This window comes from Dendropsophus ebraccatus, chromosome 7 (genome assembly GCF_027789765.1).
Source record: "Dendropsophus ebraccatus isolate aDenEbr1 chromosome 7, aDenEbr1.pat, whole genome shotgun sequence".
Lineage (NCBI taxonomy): Eukaryota > Metazoa > Chordata > Amphibia > Anura > Hylidae > Dendropsophus > Dendropsophus ebraccatus.
In genome coordinates, this window is record NC_091460.1 from 108,862,171 (window position 1) to 108,883,230 (window position 21,060).

General features: G+C 40.9%; 1 protein-coding gene across 1 annotated transcript in view; it reads right to left on the reverse strand.

Annotated features, from left to right (window-relative positions):
* LOC138797667 (girdin-like) overlaps positions 1–21,060 on the reverse strand; it is a 53,718-nt gene that overhangs the window by 19,958 nt on the left and 12,700 nt on the right. The window contains exons 3-6 of the mRNA XM_069978120.1: positions 14,799–15,003; positions 11,481–11,608; positions 8,171–8,249; positions 525–722 (exon numbers count right to left, since the gene is read on the reverse strand). Of these exons, the coding sequence (XP_069834221.1) occupies positions 525–722; positions 8,171–8,249; positions 11,481–11,608; positions 14,799–15,003 (610 nt within the window). The remainder of the gene's footprint in view (positions 1–524; positions 723–8,170; positions 8,250–11,480; positions 11,609–14,798; positions 15,004–21,060) is intronic.

The window sequence follows — 21,060 nt, forward strand, 5'->3', positions numbered from 1 at the left end:
AACAAGCTAGCTCACCGTTTGATCGCTGGCCGTTTTACCTGTGTCAATTATTGGCTGATTAAGCGTTCCTAGGAGCATTTCAGCATGTAAAAGGACCTAAAGAGTTAGAACCGATGAGCAGACGAATAAACTAACTGGAAAACATAGCAGTTCTTTCCAGTTGTTTGTTCTATGGAGAAAATGACCTTTAGTTCACAAAATGCATAGAATAACGGCTGTTGTTTGCAGCGGCCATAAAATTATTATTCAGGACATTTATTTAGCAAACATCGGACATTACTTTAAGTTCACGCACAGATTTTTTTCAATCGACCTTTAAAAATAGCCACACCCAAAAGGGTGTAGAACGCGGCCATCATTCAAACTAGATTTAAATTATGTGCATTGCAAGGACGGCTGCCCAATCATGTCAATTAACGGCTGTTGAAAATCGCTGTGTCAACATAGCCTAAATGTATATTTTGATTAAGAACACATCGTCAGAATCACTTTAAATCTAAAAAAAAAAAAAAAGAAATACTAACATTTCTATTGGCCACTATTTGAGACTGGAGCTTGACACATTTCTTTTCCAATTCCTTGGATGTAATGTTTGCTTGATGAAGTCCAGAATGAAGTGATTCAATTTGTAGTTCCAAAATATCTCTCTCTTGCTCTGCATTGCTGCACTTAGCCTCCAGCAGTTCTGCATTTCGATTCAGGATTTCTTGTATCTCTAGTGCCTGTAACCACACAAAAGAACTTAGGTACTGCAGTGTTTATTTCACTACTCTAATGTTAATAGACCAATAGATCAAAACCCCTCATATTATCAGTCACAAATATTCTTAATAGGGTATTCTGCTCAAACTGTTGATGCCCCTGGGAAGAACATAACAAACAAGTTATTCTTACCTTTCTGCTCTCCCCCAGTGTCTTCCTACGTCATCTTCAGGTCCCAGCTGAACGATCCTGCCTCCACTTCTGAGATGGACTCATCTTAGCAGTGCAGACTTTCAGTTAATCACAGGCCACTGCGCTGTCCCGTCTCAGTCAGTGATTGGCTGAGCAGGCTGTAACTGATGAGACGAGTCCCTCTTAGGCCCCGTTCCTACTGAAAACTAGCGGAATTCCGCGGCGGAATGCCGTTAGCCTCCCGCTCATAATGGGAGTCTATGGGAGGCGCGCGCTGCTGCCCTGTCCGCGCTGAAGAATGAACATTCAGCTAGTTTTGCTCAGTGGGAACGGGGCCTTAGAAGTGGAAGTGGGATCGTTTAGCCAGGGACCCGAAGATGATGTAGGGGGACACTTGGGGAGCACAAAAAGGTAGGAATAGCCTATTTGTTATGTTCTCCCCAAGGGCAGCAACATATTAATAAAGGTATATAAGTTAGAGTGGAATACCTCTTTAAATACATTGGCTATATAAAAACAATGGGGGAGATTAAGCAAACATTGTGTAAAGTGAAACTGGCTCAGTTGCCCCTAGCAACCAATCAGATTACACCTTTCATTTTCCAAAGAGTCTGTGAGGAGTGAAAGGTGGAATCTGATTGGTTGCTAGGGGCAACTGAGCCAGTCTCACTTTACACCTTGTTTGATAAATCTCCCCCAATGTTCCTAAATATAATATATGACTTCTCTTGACTAATTTATTAAATATGTGCATTCTTCATTAAATAAAAGCTGATACATGATGATACAGAATTGTTATTTCATTAGCAATGCAACTGTATTCACTAAAACACCTCAAAACTAGTGTAAGGGCCCTATTACACGGGGCGATTATTGTGCGAAAAATTGTTATATCGTTCGAATTTAAACAATAATCGTTCTGTGTAATTGCAGGCAACGATCGAAAAATCGTTCGTATGTCGTTGATCGTTGCTTTAGATCTGAACCTAAAATTATCATTAATCGTTCGCTAATCGTTCGTTCACTGTAGTTCCGCATTTTTTCACTAATCCTTCTGTGTAATTGCACATTGTTCATTGTTTTGCTGGGATCAGAAGGAATAAACGATCAAAGTAACGATCGCAATAAGGAACGTATCTAGCGACCATCGTTCTGTGTAATATGGTAAACGATTTCAGGTTAACGATAAACAATCTCATTTGCGATCGTTTATCGTTAGTCGTTAATTGTTAAGAATCTCTCTGTGTAATAGGACCCTAAGGTTATGTTCTCACAAAGGGACTGAGCACCTCATTTTCTATGGTGTAGATGGTCGGGAAGGTATTCTGCGTGCATATGGCATTTTCTAGGTACATTGATGTGGACAATATGGCTTTAACTTGAGCTCAAAGAGTTTGTGATGTAAGGTTGTAGGAATTTGGAGACTAGATTGATATCTTAAGGGGACCAACACTGGATGAATTGTTCCTGAAGGCAATTTTTCAGTCCTGTTGCTCCAAATGCTATTATAGAGGTAATTGCAGCAACACAACAGCAACCCCAAACCCAACCCCAAATGTTATTCTGTACTCTAATTGAAAATGATAACTTGGAAGAAAATTAAAAAAATATATGAAATACCCTGCTATCACTCACCAAGGTCTAAATACACATACTCAAAAAGTTATGATTTATGTATAGTAATTCTATAAGCTTTGCAGGATCAGACTGATTATTCATCAAGTTAGATGCTGAAGGCTACAAAAAAGAAGAATAAATCATAAAAAGGCTGAATCTAACATTCTCTATGACCCTGTCCATCATCAAACATAAGAGAACATTGCCATTATTTGCTGAGAGAGGAAGCAATAAATCCAGAGTCAAAAGTTCAGGATATTCTTGACAGGCTGGTGTCATTGAAATTCCAAAACAATACTTTATTTTTTACGTTTACATTACATATACCTCGGCTAGCAAGTAAAAGAAAGTTGTTTTTCATTTGCAGCTCCAATATGGTGAGAAGCGGAGTAATAGTTGTAGTGCCCCAGGACCTTCCTTTCTTATTTATTTTTTTCAAATCCAGTCTAAGGCTATGTTTACACTACATATATTTTCATAAAACTACGGCCTTTGTTGCCCATTGCAACAACGGCCATGAATAATACGAAAATATATGTGAAGTTGCCGCCTATAGAATCCCGGCCGGAGTGTATACACATAGTATACACTCCGGCCGGGATCCCTAGCGGCGCCGCAAGAAACTGACATGTCAGTTTTCTGCGCCCGCTATTCATTGAATAGCTGCCGCAGAAAACCCTGTCAGTGCACACGGTGGAGCGAGTGGCTCCGGCCGCACGCTCCATAGTGTGCAATGGAGAGTTCTGATACAGGCGCACATGGATGCGCCCGCATCAGAACTAAGTGGAGCTAAAGATCATCCAGCCAGTACTGCAGTACCGGCCGGGATGATCTTTTCTGAGACTGGCCGTTCCGTGACCCAGCCAGGTCACGGAACGGCCGGTCTCTTACAAGGTCTGAACATGGCCTAATTGTGTCTATCCTTATACTCACACAGTAATCAGCACCCCTTGAAGATGTTTCCAGAGACTATGGTGCAGGCTATGGAAATTCTATTGTTTATTATCACTGTTCCTGGTGGCTATGTGACACATTTCTGCGACTCCTGTATCCTACAATGGGTCATCTTCATTATGACATCTGGTTTCTGCATCCTGTTTCTTAGCACGTTCATCTGGATTTCACTTTTAGGTTCCACTACCATTCAAAAGTTTGGGGTCACATTGAAATGTCCTTATTTTTGAAGGAAAAGCACTGTACTTTTCAATGAAGATAACTTTAAACTAGTCCTAACTTTAAATAAATACACTCTATACATTGTTAATGTGGTAAATGAATATTCTAGCTGCAAATGTCTGTTTTTGGTGCAATATCTACATAGGTGTATAGAGGCCCATTTCCAGCAACTATCACTCCAGTGTTCTAATGGTACAATGTGTTTGCTCATTGGCTCAGAAGGCTAATTGATGATTAGAAAACCCTTGTGCAATCATGTTCACACATCTGAAAACAGTCTAGCTTGTTACAGAAGCTACAAAACTGACCTTCCTTTGAGCAGATTGTGTTTCTGGAGCATCACATTTGTAGGGTCAATTAAACACTCAAAATAGCCAGAAAATGAGAACTTTCACCTGAAACTCGACAGTCTATTCTTGTTCTTAGAAATGAAGGCTATTCCATGCGAGAAATTGCTAAGAAATTGAAGATTTCCTACAACGGCATGAACTACTCCCTTCAGAGGACAGCACAAACAGGCTCTAACCAGAGTAGAAAAAGAAGTGGGAGGCCGCGTTGCACAACTAAGCAAGAAGATAAGCACATTAGAGTCTCTAGTTTGAGAAACAGACACCTCACAGGTCCCCAATTGACATCTTCATTAAATAGTACCCGCAAAACACCAGTGTCAACATCTACAGTGAAGAGGCGGCTGCAGGATTTTGGGCTTCAGGGCAGAGTGGCAAAGAAAAAGCCATATCTGAGACTGGCCAATAAAAGAAAAAGATTAAGATGGGCAAAAGAACACAAACATTGGACAGAGGAAGACTGGAAAAAAGTGTTGTGGACGGATGAATCCAAGTTTGAGGTGTTTGGATCACAAAGAAGAATGTTTGTGAGACGCAGAACAAATGAAAAGATGCTGGAAGAATGCCTGACACCATCTGTTAAGCATGGTGGAGGTAATGTGATGGTCTGGAGTTGCTTTGGTGATGGTAAGGTGGGAGATTTGTACAGGGTAAAAGGGATTCTGAATAAGGAAGGCTATCACTCAATTTTGCAACGCCATGCCATACCCAGTGGACAGCGCTTGATTGGAGCCAATTTCATCCTACAACAGTACAATGACCCTAAACACACCTCCAAATTGTGCAAGAACTATTTACAGCAGAAGCAGGCAGCTGGTATTCTATCGGTAATGGAGTGGCCAGCGCAGTCACCAGATCTGAACCCCATTGAGCTGTTGTGGGAGCAGCTTGACCGTATGATACGCCAGAAGTGCCCATCCAACCAATCCAACTTGTGGGAGCTGCTTCTAGAAGCGTGGGGTGCAATTTCTCCAGCTTACCTCAACAGATTAATAGCGAGAATGCCAAAGGTGTGCAATGCTGTAATTGCTGCAAAAGGTGGATTCTTTGACGAAAGCAAAGTTTGATGTAAAAACAATGTTATTTCAAATACAAATCATTATTTCTAACCTTGTCAATGTCTTGACTCTATTTTCTATTCATTTCACAACGTATGGTGGTGAATAAGTGTAACTTTTCATGGAAAACACAAAATTGTTTGGGTGACCCCAAACTTTTAAAGGGTAGTGTATGTTCCCACTATGGGATTTTAGCGTAAATCAAAGCACAGCATTTATAGACAGAAACAAGTATGTGGGACCTTTGCTCCCTAAGGCCGGGTTCACACAGCGCAGGACACCCGGCCATGTCACAGAACGGTCGGTGTCAGTGAGGATTATTCCGTCCAGTACTGCCGTACCGGACGGATAAACTTCAGTTCTATTGAATTGGGATGCGGGCGCACTCTCCATTGTGTGACCTGTCAGGCTTGTGTGGCCGCTATTGAATGAATAGCCGCTGCACAAAACTGACATGTCAGTTTTTCTTACGGCCACTACGGATCCCGGCTGGAGTGTATACTATGTGTATACACTCCGGCCAAGATTCCCACTAACTGCAGTACAATGTAAGTTTTGTATTAATCATGGCCATTGTTGCAAATTGGCAACAACGGCCGTGATTAATACAAAACTTACTTTGTGCGAACATAGCCTAACAGTTATCATTTTCAAGGTGACTAACTAATTTTTCTATAATTTGTATTTAATATAAATTGTTCTGTTGAAAAATTCAGCAATATGCTTATTCTACATTATTTCTTTAAAGGGGTTGGAGTTTAGTTTCTCCTTGACATACCTTCAAGTTGCCTTTTGCCTGTGTGGCATTTGCACATGCACGCTGGCATAAACTGTAGCTGAAATCAGTAATCAGTATTACATGTAGAGATGAGCGATAATCTACAGAATTGGCCTGATTGGGCAGACTATCCCTTCATGTAATCGAGCATAAAGAGAGACATAGAGTAAAGAGAGTTGGATGAGTTTCACAGCATGTTTGCACAAATCATAAAATAAAAAAAATAAAAAATAAATACTCTTGCACTGGCTTACACTAGCCCATATCATCCACATTGCGGATATATATAATGCTACAGCCAATCACTGGTCAAATAACCCAGCAGTCATGTGCAGTGCGTAAAAGAAGAGGCCACTGAGCCAGAGATTGGCTGCAGTGTCTTATCAAGGGGTCAAAGCAATAATAATAGTAATAAGAATAATAATAGTAATAATAATAGCAAAGCTAGTAAAGAGCCTCCTATAAAATGTTGATGATAAAATGAGTGTATCTACAGCTCTCGCTGGTTATTACTTTCGGTGCAGCAATGAACTAATTGAAAATAATAATTGTGTAGTGATCCATTTAATTTCCTTTATTATTACTTTGTGTAGTCACATTACATGCATGGGAGGTTTGGAACATGAAATATATGCACTCTTTTGATGGCCAAGTACTCTTGCGGTGAATATATTATTCAAGTCTGAACATGCAGGTCTTAAAATATTCAGCAGTATTTCGTAATATTAACAATCCGTGATTGAGAACCAGGTAAACAAGGTGGCTACTGTGTAATTCTTGTATGTCCATGAACACAGCCTTAGGGGGTGTGCGACCTGTGCGACCACATGTGGCACATCACGTCAATCAAAAGCGGCAATAGAAGTAACAAGATGTGTGTCATATGAACTTCACACCCAATAACTCTTATTAAAAACTTATTTTTACTGTACCAGCGGAGTGAACATGTAAATAATTCATGTTACAAATACATATATATAAAAAACTCCTAACACATATATCAAACACTCCATGTGCTACTGCTGTTGAAGATTTTAAGTGTTTTTAAGTTTTCTTTGTATGGTCTTTGATATATATGTATTTGTAATGTGATTTATTTACCTGTTCACTTTGCTGGTACACTAAAAATTTGATTTTAATAAGAGTTATTGGGTGTGCAACTTCCATGCAGTTTGTTTCTTCTATTGTATATTGTTTTTTTGCATGTTTAGCTGCACCTGGGGTCCCTGTATGGGTATTTAGGTGGTGCTCACCCACCATTGTTGATTATAATAATCCTTGCCACGAAAAAATAGGACTGGTCATAGTGTGGATGCCTCCCCCTGCTCCTGTCACCGCTCCCATCTCTCCCACTTCTGTCACCTGCTGCCATCTCCCCCGCTCCTGTATCTCCCCCACTCCTATCACCTGCTCCCGTCTTCCCCCCCTCCTCCTGTCACTCGCTCCTATCTCCCCTGCTCCCATCTCCCCAGCTCCTGTCACCGCTCCCGTCTCTTCCCAGCTCCTGTCACCGCTCCCGTCTCTTCCCAGCTCCTGTCACTGCTCCCGTCTCTTCCCAGCTCCTGTCACCCGCTCCCATCTCGCTCCCGTCTCTTCCCAGCTCCTGTCACCGCTCCCGTCTCTTCCCAGCTCCTGTCACTGCTCCCGTCTCTTCCCAGCTCCTGTCACCCGCTCCCATCTCGCTCCCGTCTTTTCCCAGCTCCTGTCACCACTCCCGTCTCTTCCCAGCTCCTATCACCGCTCCCGTCTCTTCCCAGCTCCTGTCACCCGCTCCCATCTCGCTCTCGTCTCTTCCCAGCTGCTGTCACCCACTCCCGTTTCTCCCCCATTCCTGTCATCGCTCCCGTCTCTCCCCCATTCCTGTCATCGCTCCCATCTCTTCAGCTCCTGTCACCTCTCCACAGACCCTCAACGCAGTGCATCCAAACCGAAACAAGACAGAGAGGACAAAATCACGCTCGTGTGAATGAGGCCTTAGAGCAAGTTTAGTTAGTATAAAATACTTTCTTCCAAACCAGGGGTGCATCTTATAGTCTGATAAATATGGGGAATGTACGCTCAGGTGCTTCTGCTCAATGTCATGATACTCATACAGCATATTCAATGTGGCAGGTTCCCATGCAGATAAATATACTGTACAAATAAACATTAACAAAAATATAGATGTCAGGGATCCATGGACAATATTCTTCTTTTCATGTCAAAACATTTTAATATTAGTTGTGAAATAACAGAATGAACCAATATAGCACATCTTCATTTCATCATATCCTTCATCCTGACACATTCTGTGTGCATACCTTGTTATTTGCCCGCATGTAGTCATTTCCTCTCATTTTCTGCTTAATGTCATTAATTTCCCTCTCCAAAGCATTAATCCTAGAAACAAAACATAAATAAACATGTAATATCTTGTTGACAAGGAGATGTAACAATATTCTTGATGTGTAAGGCTATGTTCCCACTTCGGAAACATAGCAGGAAGAGGTGGTAGTCTCGTAATAAAGACAGCCGCTAAGAATGATCATGATCATTATTAGCGGCTGACAATATTAGGAAACAGCTGCATTTCCCCGCTATGTTCCCAAAGTGGGAACGTAGGCATTTTTTGATTAAAAAGCAAGAATCAGCCATTTATCAATGGATGCAATGAAATGCAACAACTACAGCTCCTGTTAGTCACTGTCGCCTATTTTTACTGAAATCCAGAATGACAAATATAGATATGACAAATATAAGTAATACAGAGTCACTTACCAAAGTAACCATAGTCATGAAAAATAATTGGCATACAATACCATACAATACAAAGGAAAGTACAATATAATCATTGTCATAGTAAGCCATGTTGTATCCTTTGTATTTTCCTTGACTATGACCCTGGTCCCTGGAATAATTCTATTGCTTAAGACAAAGCTGCTCAACATATATTGTGGTGCACTGTCTGCCAAACACTTTCTGCCCTCTGCCTGAAAACCCCATGGCAGTAAGCAGCATAGATCTTGCTTGAGAGAAGTATGATTTTTATTTTGTTGTCTATTTTATTTTCATGTAAATATACTTAACGAACTGGACCAGAAAGATTTTTTTTCTTTTAATAAAAGGGGCTCTTATTTCAATAATATTGCTTTTAACTTTTGTGTCTTTTCTGACTTGTTTGTGGCTTAGAAGAGGAAGCCGATGATGGTCTGAGACTAGGCAGTAGCAGGCTGGTATTATTAGGCTGGCAATGGCTGAAATAAATGGCCCTTTCCACCCTGGTCATTTTAGGTTGGCACTGCTTGATTGTATATATGGCTGGTTATGGAAAATAAGGAGAAGCCCTTTTTCTCATTAAAAATAATTTCAGGCAGGGGGTTGGGGAAACTTATTAATGAAAGTATGCTTACCGGACCTTGTGCCCGTACTGTGCCGTATAACCGGGTTTCCGAACCAAGATTTCGCTTTTTCTTGGCTTCGGGGTACATCACGATCTGGCTGAAACATCACCAAAGGGTGGGATTTAGCCTGTTCAGCCAATAGTGTCCCATCCCAGTAACTGACTGGCTGAGCGGGGCATCCATCAGCTAGGCCGTGAGGTAGCAGCAGAAAAGTGGGAGTGGGAAGCGGTGTTGTACCAGGATGACTAAATATACCTTCTTTTTTATGTTCCCCCCAACCAAGGCCGTATTAACAGCTGCTGCTACCTTAGGCACTAAACATGAACATGCCCCATCTTCACTCACCAATAAGCCTCATGATTTCCTAGTTTCTGAACATCATATTGATATCTGATCAGTCTTACCACCAAACACCCCTTCACCCCCACCCCCCCCCCTTGAAACCACACCAGATTTACTGGCAAGTCTGAACAAGAGGTGGGAGACTAAAAAAAATAAAAACAGAAAAAAAGAATTGTTTCCTTCCCCCTGCTCCTTTGTGCTGCCCCCCTGCAAGGTGCTGCCCTAGGCACCAGACCAGGGGTGCCTAGTGGTAAATACGCCCCTGCCCCCACCCCCTGCCCGAAATGACTTTTTTCTCCTGCGCCGGACGTCTCCTGTTAGGACTCGGGCTATGCGTTTGGGTCAGCGTCCATAGCAGCCAGACTGCATGTCAGGTTTTGCTCTGCTCAGCTATTCTTGGTTTTAGTAGTGGCCAGTATTCACTCCCTGACAGATCAGCATAGGTGCAGTGAGTTCACTGATTATGGACTGATGGCTGACTCACTAGTCAGCTGTCAGTATCTGGGCAGGACCTGGAGCCTCAGCCCCAATCACGCCTGGGGGCTGGGACTACAGGTCCCATAAGTATCATCCCCCTGTCTCAGTACTTTGCCTGCAATAGAGCCTCAATAGTGAGTGTTTTCTTGACCTAGCATTTGTTCTGACTGATTCTCTTGGCAAACTGGTTTCTGGCTTGAACTTCGACTATTCTCTGGACTCTGTTTCTGTACTTCGCTGACCGACTGTTTTGTGACTTGGACCTCTGACCACCCCCTTATTGTGTTTGTTTGTATTGTCTTCGTTTTGTGTCTCACTTTGATTAAGTTAGGGAACACTGCCCAGTTGTCCGCTGCTGTCTAGGGTAGGGACAGCTGGGGTGGGTGCCAGTGCCAGGACTGCACTTATCTGGTGTCTTCCATTCCTCACCTTACAGTCCGTAACATCTGCTTTAAAGAAAATTCTTCATTTTTGTTGCTTGATCTTTTTCCTTCTTCTGTTTGAGATTTGTGTTTATGCCAATTCTAATTTGTTTCAAATATCAGACCAATTTTCGATTCTCTGGGTTCAGTTAACTCAACATTGATAAGCAATATGCAAATTATTTGTATATATACGGTAATGATCTGCTTTAGTTTTTAGGCATTGTCTACTGAATGGGTCAGGCCACGCATCGCTATTACATGTAGCGATGCGCGGTCGGCGGCCGACAATTATAGGTCCAAACCTATATCAACGATCAGCCGATGACAACGATCATCGGCTGATCGTTGTCTTTATTACACGGAGCGATAGGCCCGATTCAGCAGATTATCGTTCCGTGTAATAGTACCCTTAGGTGCCGAGCAATCTGTGCCTACAGGTTCTTGAGAGGTAAATCTGATGCTGGCTGTTAAGGTTTGTCTAGCTCCACAAAATATTTGTCTTTTAGGGTGCGTGCACACTACGGAATTCCAGCGTATAACCTGCGACGTATTCTGTCGCTCGTACCTGCACGCGGCAGCGCGCATCTCTGCCTGTGCCATAGACACTATTCTATGCACTGGCGGATTCCGCATTCCGCGGAAAGAATTGACATGTCACTAAGGGCATGGACTGTCATAAAAAAAAAAAAAAACTTATGCTGACCTATCATGATCCCTCTCCCCATCTATCTCATTAGTATCCAAATAGGACGGAGAACTTCCTACTATCATTTCGACTTTTGAAATGCAGCAATTGTTTATTCAAGTGGTAAGCTCTCTCTGCCAGTGACTGATGTGCCAAGATCAAGCACCATCAGGACAGACACAGTAGCGGATCAGGGCAGGTGAGTATTTGTTTATTTTTATGGCAGTCCAAGACCTTAGATAAATATTTTGTGAGGCTGTACAATACCTTTAATGTCATGATATATTATAACGGTACATACCTGCTGTTATCTGTGACTTCAGATGGGTACCTTGAAGATTGATTTACATTCCTTCCACTAACACCCAGACTAAGAACATCTGGATAGAAGTTTTTATGTTTCAAGTTAGAGAATCGTGACTCTAAAGACTGTAAAATACAAAATATATATACATTAGTGCCTATTGTGTGTATTTCTTTGAAATGTTTAAAATATTAAATATACCTGATCATGAACGATAGGTAATATAATAAGAATTTACATTATCAATGTGTAGTCAATAAATTGTAAATTAAAAATTGCATAACAATTATATGGTAGCAGGGTTAATGGCACATAGGGAGAGATTTATCAAACTGGTGTAAAGTAGAATTGTCTTAGTTGCCCCTAGCAACCAATCAGATTCCACCTTTCATTTCTCATTGATTCTTTGAAAAATGAAAGGTGGAATCTGATTGGTTGCTAGGGGAAACTAAGACAATTCTACTTTACACCAGTTTGATAAATCTCCCCCATTGTATTTTGTGGGTGCCAGAGTTGGTTCCTAAACCTATACATTCATGAACACCAGTGCCTAGCACAATGTACTGTACAACACACACATTGTAATTTAGAGGTATTCTTAAATGTAAGAATAAAACTCTGGTAGGATTGAATACAACCTAAGGCCAGACCAACACAAAAACAACCTAGTTAGCTTATAAGTCACTGAAGCTAAAGAGGCTCAGAAAAATGACTGAATGTTAAAGAGGTTGTATGAGAATAAAATGAGGATTTGTATTGTTTTTAAAGGGGTTATCCAGCGCTACAAAAACATGACCACTTTTGCCCCACTCTTGTCTCCAGATTAGGTGGGGTTTGTAACTCTGTTCCATTGAAGTAAATGGAGCTTCATCGCAAACCACACCTGAACTAGAGACAAGAGCGGGGCAAAAGTGGCCACGTTTTTGTAGCGCTGGATAACCCTTTTAAGAAACATCACTTAAAGGGAAACTGACATCATGGATATGTATATATCTGTGCTGCTAGTTACCACGTACCTGCTATGTACCTTCTACCCAGCTCTGTGATCCAGCGTCTTCCCCAAAAATATTTTTTAACCCTGCTGACACTGTGAGAAGCTGCCCTGGAAAGCCTCCAGCTGTCCAGATGATGCAGTATCTTCAGGCTGTTGCCCGCCTCCTCCAGAATCCATAATAGCAGGAGGAAGATAGCGCTTTGGCCAGAGAGCGGGGGAGGCAGAGTACCCGCAGGGTGGACACAGACAGCGTCACAGACACACCTCTGTGACACTGTCAGCCTAGGGATAAAGAACGTTTTTTAGGAAAACGTCAGATCACAGAGTAGGGTGGAAGGTACGTAGGCACTGCTCTTGTGATCAGCAATGGGAAACTGGCAGCACGGATAGATACAAATCAGTGTGTCAATTTCCCTTTAACGTCACCGGCTATGTTGTGCATTGCAGCTCAGCCTGTTTCTCTTATTCATGTATGTTCACTTTTAGCTTTAACTATTTAAAAACATGACAACATTTTATTCCATATTCCAGGCCAGATGCAGCCCTGTTTGTAGGTTTCCCAATTGACAATGTCTGTGTAATGTTGGTGCAGGTTGCTGGATTGTTGGAGAGAAAAAAGAGGTTACATTCCATCTATTAGGAATGTTTGCACTTTCTATAAAGGTGCCAGATGAAAGGGCCTCTTAAAAAGGTGTGATTAATGCTAGAATCCCATCTTCTGTGTCATTTTAAGGCCTCTGTTGCAGATTCTGTACAGCAGTGGCGAATAAAGCTTAAACTAAGGTCAACGGAGCCTGACAGACCTTTTAAATGGACAACAAAATTGTGCTCAATGTGTAACTGTCATTATAAAGACATTTTGACATGTCATAGAGACATGTTAAAAGTTTTGATTGGTCTGGGTCTGAGTGTTCAGACCTGAACTAATTGTGAGAACGAGTGGGGAGACGACTGTAGCGCATTCTGCAGCACGTCCTGCTCGTACAGGCAGCATGTCCTGCTCATACAGACTTCTCCAGGCTCGTACAGGTCTTAACACTCAGACCCGAACTGATCAAAACTTTAGACATGTCTCTATGCCATGTCAAAGTTTTTTTTATAACACGTACACTTTAATTTTTTTTTATTTGAATAAATTCTGCAATTAAGGATCCAAGCAGAGCCTTTAGTCATACAGAGCTCCTAGCCCGGGGTAGAGTTGAAGTCAGCCTGTCAGAGTCAGGAGCATTGGCTTGGGCTGGTTGGCAGTATGTCTTTTTCTTGGGTAGATAAGTTAAAATGCTTAGTGGCCAAATGACCTAGAGTTGCAGTACAGTACTTTGTACAAATTTGCTACAAAGTTGCAGAAAGGGACATGTTTAAGAGAGGGGGAAGACATTGAGGAAATCTCATACACAGTTTTTTTGTCTGCAGCAGAAAGCATAAGCTCAGAACTAGGGGAATGAGACTGAATATATAATAAGTATGGAATGAATTGCTAGTCTCACCATAGGCAGCAACATATAAAAAAGTTATTAGCAGGATACCCCTTTAAACACCATATATTATATTCATATATATATATATACACACACACACATATATTTTTCACATGTTAGTGGTTATGTTAAATTTAAAAGATTGCAAGATCTCTTGAAGTGTCACTGTCGTTAGAATTTTTTTGTGTGCAGAAATCAAAATCTCCCTCCTCCCCCCTCCCCTCTCCATAGGTTAAACAGGACTCGACTGATGTAAAAGAGTTGTGATTTCCTGATAATGAGCAGTGAATGAGAGAGAGAAGTGAGGGGGATCCTGGGGAAAGTCTTGTTGAATGCAGATAATCACATATTTGCCTAATAAACCCAATTACAAAGTTTCTTAAAATTGCCTGTACTATTGATTTCTGCAAAAAAACAAACGGCAGTGACTCTTTAATATCAATTTAGGAACCTAATCAGGAAGAATTTCTTCTTCCAAAGTGCATTATTTTACAGTTGAAATCACTGAAATGGTTTGACTACAGTAACATATCCAAGCTAATGTATGGATTTGCTGACAGTGGGAAGCTTATCTATCTATATAGAATGCAGAACAATTTAGCAAATTATCACTAGATATGTAGTTCCTACAGTAAAGTTTTAGATGGAAGTGGAACTGCTTTATTGGGGAAGGCATACTTTTCCTTGGAAATTGTTATTCCATGGTATCACTGCTATGTGTGACTGTGTGTGTATATACAGAAGATAAAGGTAGGTAGGTAAAGTGCAATAGACAAAGGAGAACCTTCAAATTCATAGTAACTGCTATTATATTGATGTTTGTTGCTTTTCTCAGAAACATACCTCCTGTCTCATCAGCAAACTTTCAAGTGTCGATTTACTGCTGATAATATGTTGGTCTTGCAGTTCTAAGCAGTTCTTCTGATATTCTATAGCATTCTGTGCATTCCTAAGGCTGTCTGCCAGAGCTGATCTTCGTTTTTCAGATCTAATTAATTCATTTTTCAGCTCCTTCTCATAAAGTCCATAACATGAAGATGTGTTGGAACTTAAAGTAAAAAAAATATATATATATATTTAAAATAACACAAAATAACGGCTGTTATTTAACCCCTTAAGGTCAAAGCCAATTTTCGTTTTTGCGCTTTTGCTTATTCCATTTTAAGTTTAAAAGTCAACAGCGCTTGCATTTTTTCACCTAGAGACGTATATGAGCGCTTATTTTTTGCGAAACCAATTGTACTTTGTAATGACAGGCATTATTTTTCCATAACATATGCTGCGAAACCGGAAAAAAATCATTTGCGCTGTCAAATTGAAAAAAAAACTAATTTGTTTTGATTTCGGGGAGTTTTGCATTTACGCCGTTCGTCCCATGGTAAAACTGACTTGTTATGCATGTTCCTCAAGTCGTTACGATTACTATGATATATAACATGTATAACTTATATTGTATCGGATGACCTGTAAAAAATTCAAACCGTTGTTAACAAATATACGTTCCTTAAAATCGCTCCATTCCCAGGCTTATAGCGCTTTTATCCTTTGGTCTATGAGGCTGTGTGAGGTGTCATTTTTTGCGCCATGATGTGTTCTTTCTATCGGTACCTTGATTGCGCATATATGACTTTTTGATCACTTTTTATTACATTTTTTCTGGATTTGATGCGACCAAAAATGCGCAATTTTGCACTTTGGAATTTTATTGCGCTGACGCCGTTTACCGTGCGAGATCAGGAATGTGATTAATTAATAGTTCGGGCGATTACGTGTGCGGCGATACTAAATATGTTTATTTATTTGTTTATTTATTAATTTATATTTATAAAATGGGAAAAGGGGGGTGATTTGGACTTTTATTAGGGGAGGGGATTTTTTATTAATAAAAACACTTTTTTACTTTTTTTTTTTACATGGACTAGAAGCCCCCCTGGGGGGCTTGTATATAGACAGCACTGATCTCTCATAGAGATCAATGCTGTGTATATACACAGCAAAGATCCATGAGATCGGTCATAGATTGCTATGGCCTGCTGCAGGCCATAGCAATCTATTGCCGAGCCGGGATCAGCGTCATTCCGACGCTGAGGCCCGGCACGGGCAGAAGAACGGATCTCCCCCCCGCGATCGCATCGCGGGGGGGAGATCCGACCCGCTAGACACCAGGGATAGTGTGCATAAAGCACTTCAATGCAGCTGTCAGGATTGACAGCTGCATTGAAGTGCTTAATTAGCTGGCGCGGCAACGGGACCCGCGCCGGCTAACAGAGGCACTGCCCGGCTGCACATGTCAGCCGGGATCAGCGCCGTTCAGAGCGGGGTCCCGGCGGGACCCCGCTCTGAACACCCCCCGCGGCACCATGACGTATCAGATACGTCATGGGTCGCTAAGGGGTTAAGAATGACGGCTGTTATTTTACAATGACGGCTATCAATAATGTTTATGGACATTATTTACGGGCTTCTTTATCAAATAACGGCCATTATTTTGCAGAAAAAAAGACGTTGAGACATCTACTAGAAATGCCATGCAAGGTGTCAGGAATGTGCAGTGAGCCTGGTGTAAACTGGGCCAGTTTTTACTTTTTGTCTGACACACCTGCTTTCCTTTCAGCCTCCTGGTAATGCAGGAGTTACACTGCTCACTGCTAGCCTTGATCGCTGCAGCTTCGCTCCTCCTCGTCTGGATATGTGAGTATATGCTTGTAATATAAATACATCACTGTACATATTATTTGTTATGCTTGAGTAAGGTAGGATTTTATTTGCCGAAACACGTTGCCTTTGGAATAAAGATCCTTATGGATAAAACTTATCAAGATCCACGACTGGGTTAATAATATCTACATGCGTCCAGGAGGGGGATCGGTCTAATCCCAGCCTGTCCCCCACAGTGGAGTAAGTTCAAAGGATTTGCATCCCTCCTTTATGCATGAGTTTGTCTATAGTGTTGAGTCTCTGAGCGCTGTTTTTTTATTGTTTTGAATACTTATCTTGCCGGCGTACATTGTTTCTCCGGATCTCTGAGGAGCACCCTCTTACTGGATGTTCATCTTGAACAGAGACTAATATCAAAGTTGTCTGTGGATATTAGGTTTTGTGGGTGGGTTCTGTATAACCCTATACCCACATACACTGGGTAAGTTAACTTTTTTTTTTGATGAGCGCTGTCCTTTCTTCCTGTTGTATTTAACCCCTCTGTTTGCTACTTGTTACCTGATCTCCCGCCCGACCTTTTCACTATCTGTTTGCTTCCTGATTTTGTACTACGTTGTCCGTTTGGCACTGACTTGACTTGTCGACTCTCCCATATTGTGTTTGTCTGTCTGTCTTGTTCAGTGTTACACTTATTTAGTGTAAGACGTCGTCTGCGGCCGCTTAGGGCCGACTGAGGCAAGTAGGTAGGGACAGTGGGTGGGTTCAGCTTCAGGGCCCACTGTCTAGTCTTGTCTCATGCCTCCTGTCCTGACACAAGGACAATGAAACACTACAAAAAAATCAAGTTTCTCTTGCTTTTTGATGGTATGAATTATAGTATATAATTGTTTCACCCTGTAAAAAAAATAATAAAAACCCAATGGATACCAATGACATTCATCAAAGTCCTCGAGGCTCAGATTATAAAACAGAAGCCCAGGTGCTAGTTTGAACAGGATGATCATTCTCACCAGCCTTTCAATTATTTTTTTAAAAATTAAGGCAATCTGCACACGCTGTTTTAGGGCAATTTTTGGGAATTTAAATGGGCTCACAAATGGCTCCTTTACTTACCACAATGTCTTTTTTAAATTATTGTACTTACAACGTCTGTACTTATGAAATAAAGGCTGTTACTTGGCCACAAACAGATAAAAAAAATGCATTGTGGGAACACAGCCTAACAGCTCATAATGCTACAAAAAAATTCATTGATAAAACGTCTTTTGTGGTTATACATTTTAACCCCTTTCCTGAACCCTGAATTAAACTTAATCAGGTACATGTTTTTTTTCTTTTTACCTTATCTGCTCAGCGCCGGTGCAGGGATCCCAGATCCTTTTTTTGAAACACCGCCCAGTTCCCACGTTTGGCATCAGTCAGTGGCCCAGCTTGGAGTTCTGGCCAGCCCCCGGTGCTCCAAGCCGGGGCTTGGAAAAAGACTGGAGCAGAGCATGGCAATCGAGTGGCGTTTCAAAAAAAGGACTGTGCCAGCAGCAAGTAGCAAAGGTAAAAATAAAAGTTTTTAGTTTTACTAAAGCTTTAAGTTTGACTCCTCCTCACCTTACAAAATCTATAATGTTTTAATTTCTACACTGACAAGTAAAACTTTTTACTGGCACCCCTCTATTTAGAAGATAATGTATTACAAAGTGAGAAATATTTATTGGTAGGGCAGAGTTAAAAAAAAAAGAAAAGAAATTAAGCAATTTTGTAGGTAAATACCATATTTTCCGGCATATAAGACGACCCCCAACTTTTCCAGTTAAAATATGGACTACGCCTCTTCCAAAGCACATCAAATAAAAAAAAGTTTAAAAACATTAGACAACAGCGATATCTGAGAGGCAGAGAAGGAGGCACAGTAATACCGGTAGGATACAAGGGCCGGCAAGACAGGTGAATGAGGTGTCCTTTTCTTTTCATACCCGAACGCCTGCAGCTTACTCTGCCCTTCATATGGTTGCAGATTACAGTGGGGATGTGGCCGTTTTTGAGCTCCCCCCAGCTTATGCTGCAACCACAGATTCTCCAGCCCAGTTCTGAAGTTTTTAAGCATCCGCCTCATAAGATGACACCTGGTATATAAGACGACCCCTGACTCTTGAAAAGATTTTCCTGGGTTCAAAAGTAGTCTTATACGCAGGAAAATACAGTCATTTCTTTTTTATAGAATGTTAAAACTGACATGCTATATTAATTCTAAGGGGCCAAGGGGCCAGTATGATCCTAATAATGCCATATTTAGATCATTTTTGTTTTGTTTTACCATTTTAAAAAATAAAAACCTTCAAAAATCTGATCATCACTATATCCTTTTCAATTTTTCCACCTACAGAGCCGTGTGAAGACACAATATTTGCCCTATAATACAAAATTTAAAAATGGAGGAGCTTGTACATTACCAGTGATGTAAATGATCAAAAATGTACATCTTTATTTACCAGACCGAAAGTAAAATTTAAAAACACATATAATAAATACACCGGTACTGGCACCAGGTATGGACCAGTGCTATTATATGGTTCAAATGAGCATGTGAGCTCACGTAACATATTACTGCTGCCCACTCTTGCAAATTATATTTGCCTCATATTTTTCATGATACGTAGTTTATATTAGTACCACTTTGCCACAGATGTGACTTTTTAATCACTTTGCCATACACTCTCACTTGACCCATGATGTAACAGTACATCATGGATCTAGAAGGGATTAATTTTACAGCCACAACCTATATTTTGGTATGTAATTTGGGGCATGTATTAAAATTTAAAAATCCCCCCCCCCCAAAAAAAAAAACAGCTAAAAACAGCAGTTTTTTAGGCTTAGTTTAAAGTGTTTGTTTTTTTTTTTGCCAATAAATTGCTTTTATTACTTTGAAATATAATTTTATTTAAAATGTCACTGTCATTATAACTTTCAAACTTTAAATCAACGGTAGATGTGATATAAAGCAAGTTTGCTATTTACATTCCTTTTTTTTATTGTGCTATAAAACAAAACTGAACTTACCTGAAGGCAGCTTTTTAGTCTTTTAGTCACATGACTGCCTTTTCTGTGAGAGCAGATGACCTGGGAAACACTGGACTTCTTATGTTTAGACACTTTGGGGAAAAAAAGAGTCTAAACACAAGAAGTGCTGTATTTTCCATGATAACTAAAAAGATAAATAAATGTAAATTGCAAACTTTCTTTATTTCACATTTACAGGGTCACTTTAAGAAGATTATAACTTTTTACTAGCTCCCGTTGACTAACAGCAGTATGTGTCGGGAACTGCCATTCCTGATACCCTGCTATGTTCTGGTCCTGCCACACAGCGCTATACAGGATAGAGTCCTGTTCCCCCTCTTGTACTGTATATTCTTAACAACTGCTGTGGCAGCCTCTGCAGTGATCGTTGATTGCTAGTAGAAATGAGCGAATTTACACTAATAATGAAGCGATGCACTTCATTATCTTGGAAATCTGCTTATTAGCCTGCTGCCTTCTCACTGTCACTCTGCCGCTCCTCCCCGGGAGCCTGGAAAACTTATATCCAGTGCTGTGAAATTTCTCGTAACTTCATAACTTTACTCATTGCCTCTAGACCATGATTAGGCGCTACTGCGCGAAACGTGTAGGTCCAGTCATGCATTTTTTTTCTTCAGTTTTTCAGCCAATCGCGGCTGAGCATCTGATGACGCTGAAGAGGGTGGCCGGCACTCTCTTTTTGTACCCTGTAATTTTACTCTTTTTGTTGGTGTTGAAAAGGGGTGTGGCCTCCTAGTGGAGTGTGACTAATTTTCTGACCGGTTGCAACCTTGCATTGTTCAGTACCATACACCTCATTCCTAAGATCATTCACACTTCATGGTCATGTTACATGTTACAATAACCTGACTTTGCTTTATTTTTTCTGTTACTTTATACCACCAGTCCTGTGCCTGCTTTTGCTCGGTGAGCCTCGAATGCTGTACCTACTGTGCTGTCCAAAACTTTAAATATCAGAATTTAAGTATAATAGAGCCTCATGGTGATGATAGAGATCACAGCAGGGACATAACTACAAAAAAAAATTGCCCCAAAAGGGATCATCCCACAATTGAAACAAGAGCAGAACAGAGGTCAATTTATCCCCTGATTGAATGGAGAGGAAGGATATACTCTTGGCCTATGCTCCATATACTCTTTGTGTGACTCAAAATTGGATTTTCAATATATGAACTGGAAAACATTTGATCAAATTTGGGAGCATTAGATAGCCATGTAATATTCCAGCTACTTCCAACTATTTTTGGAATTCCTATAGACAGTAAATAGAACAGCAGCCAATCATGTGCTTAGTAGAGATGAGCGAACCGGGTTCGGGTCGATCCGAACCCAAATGTTCGGTATTTGATTAGCTGGGGCTGCTGAACTTGGA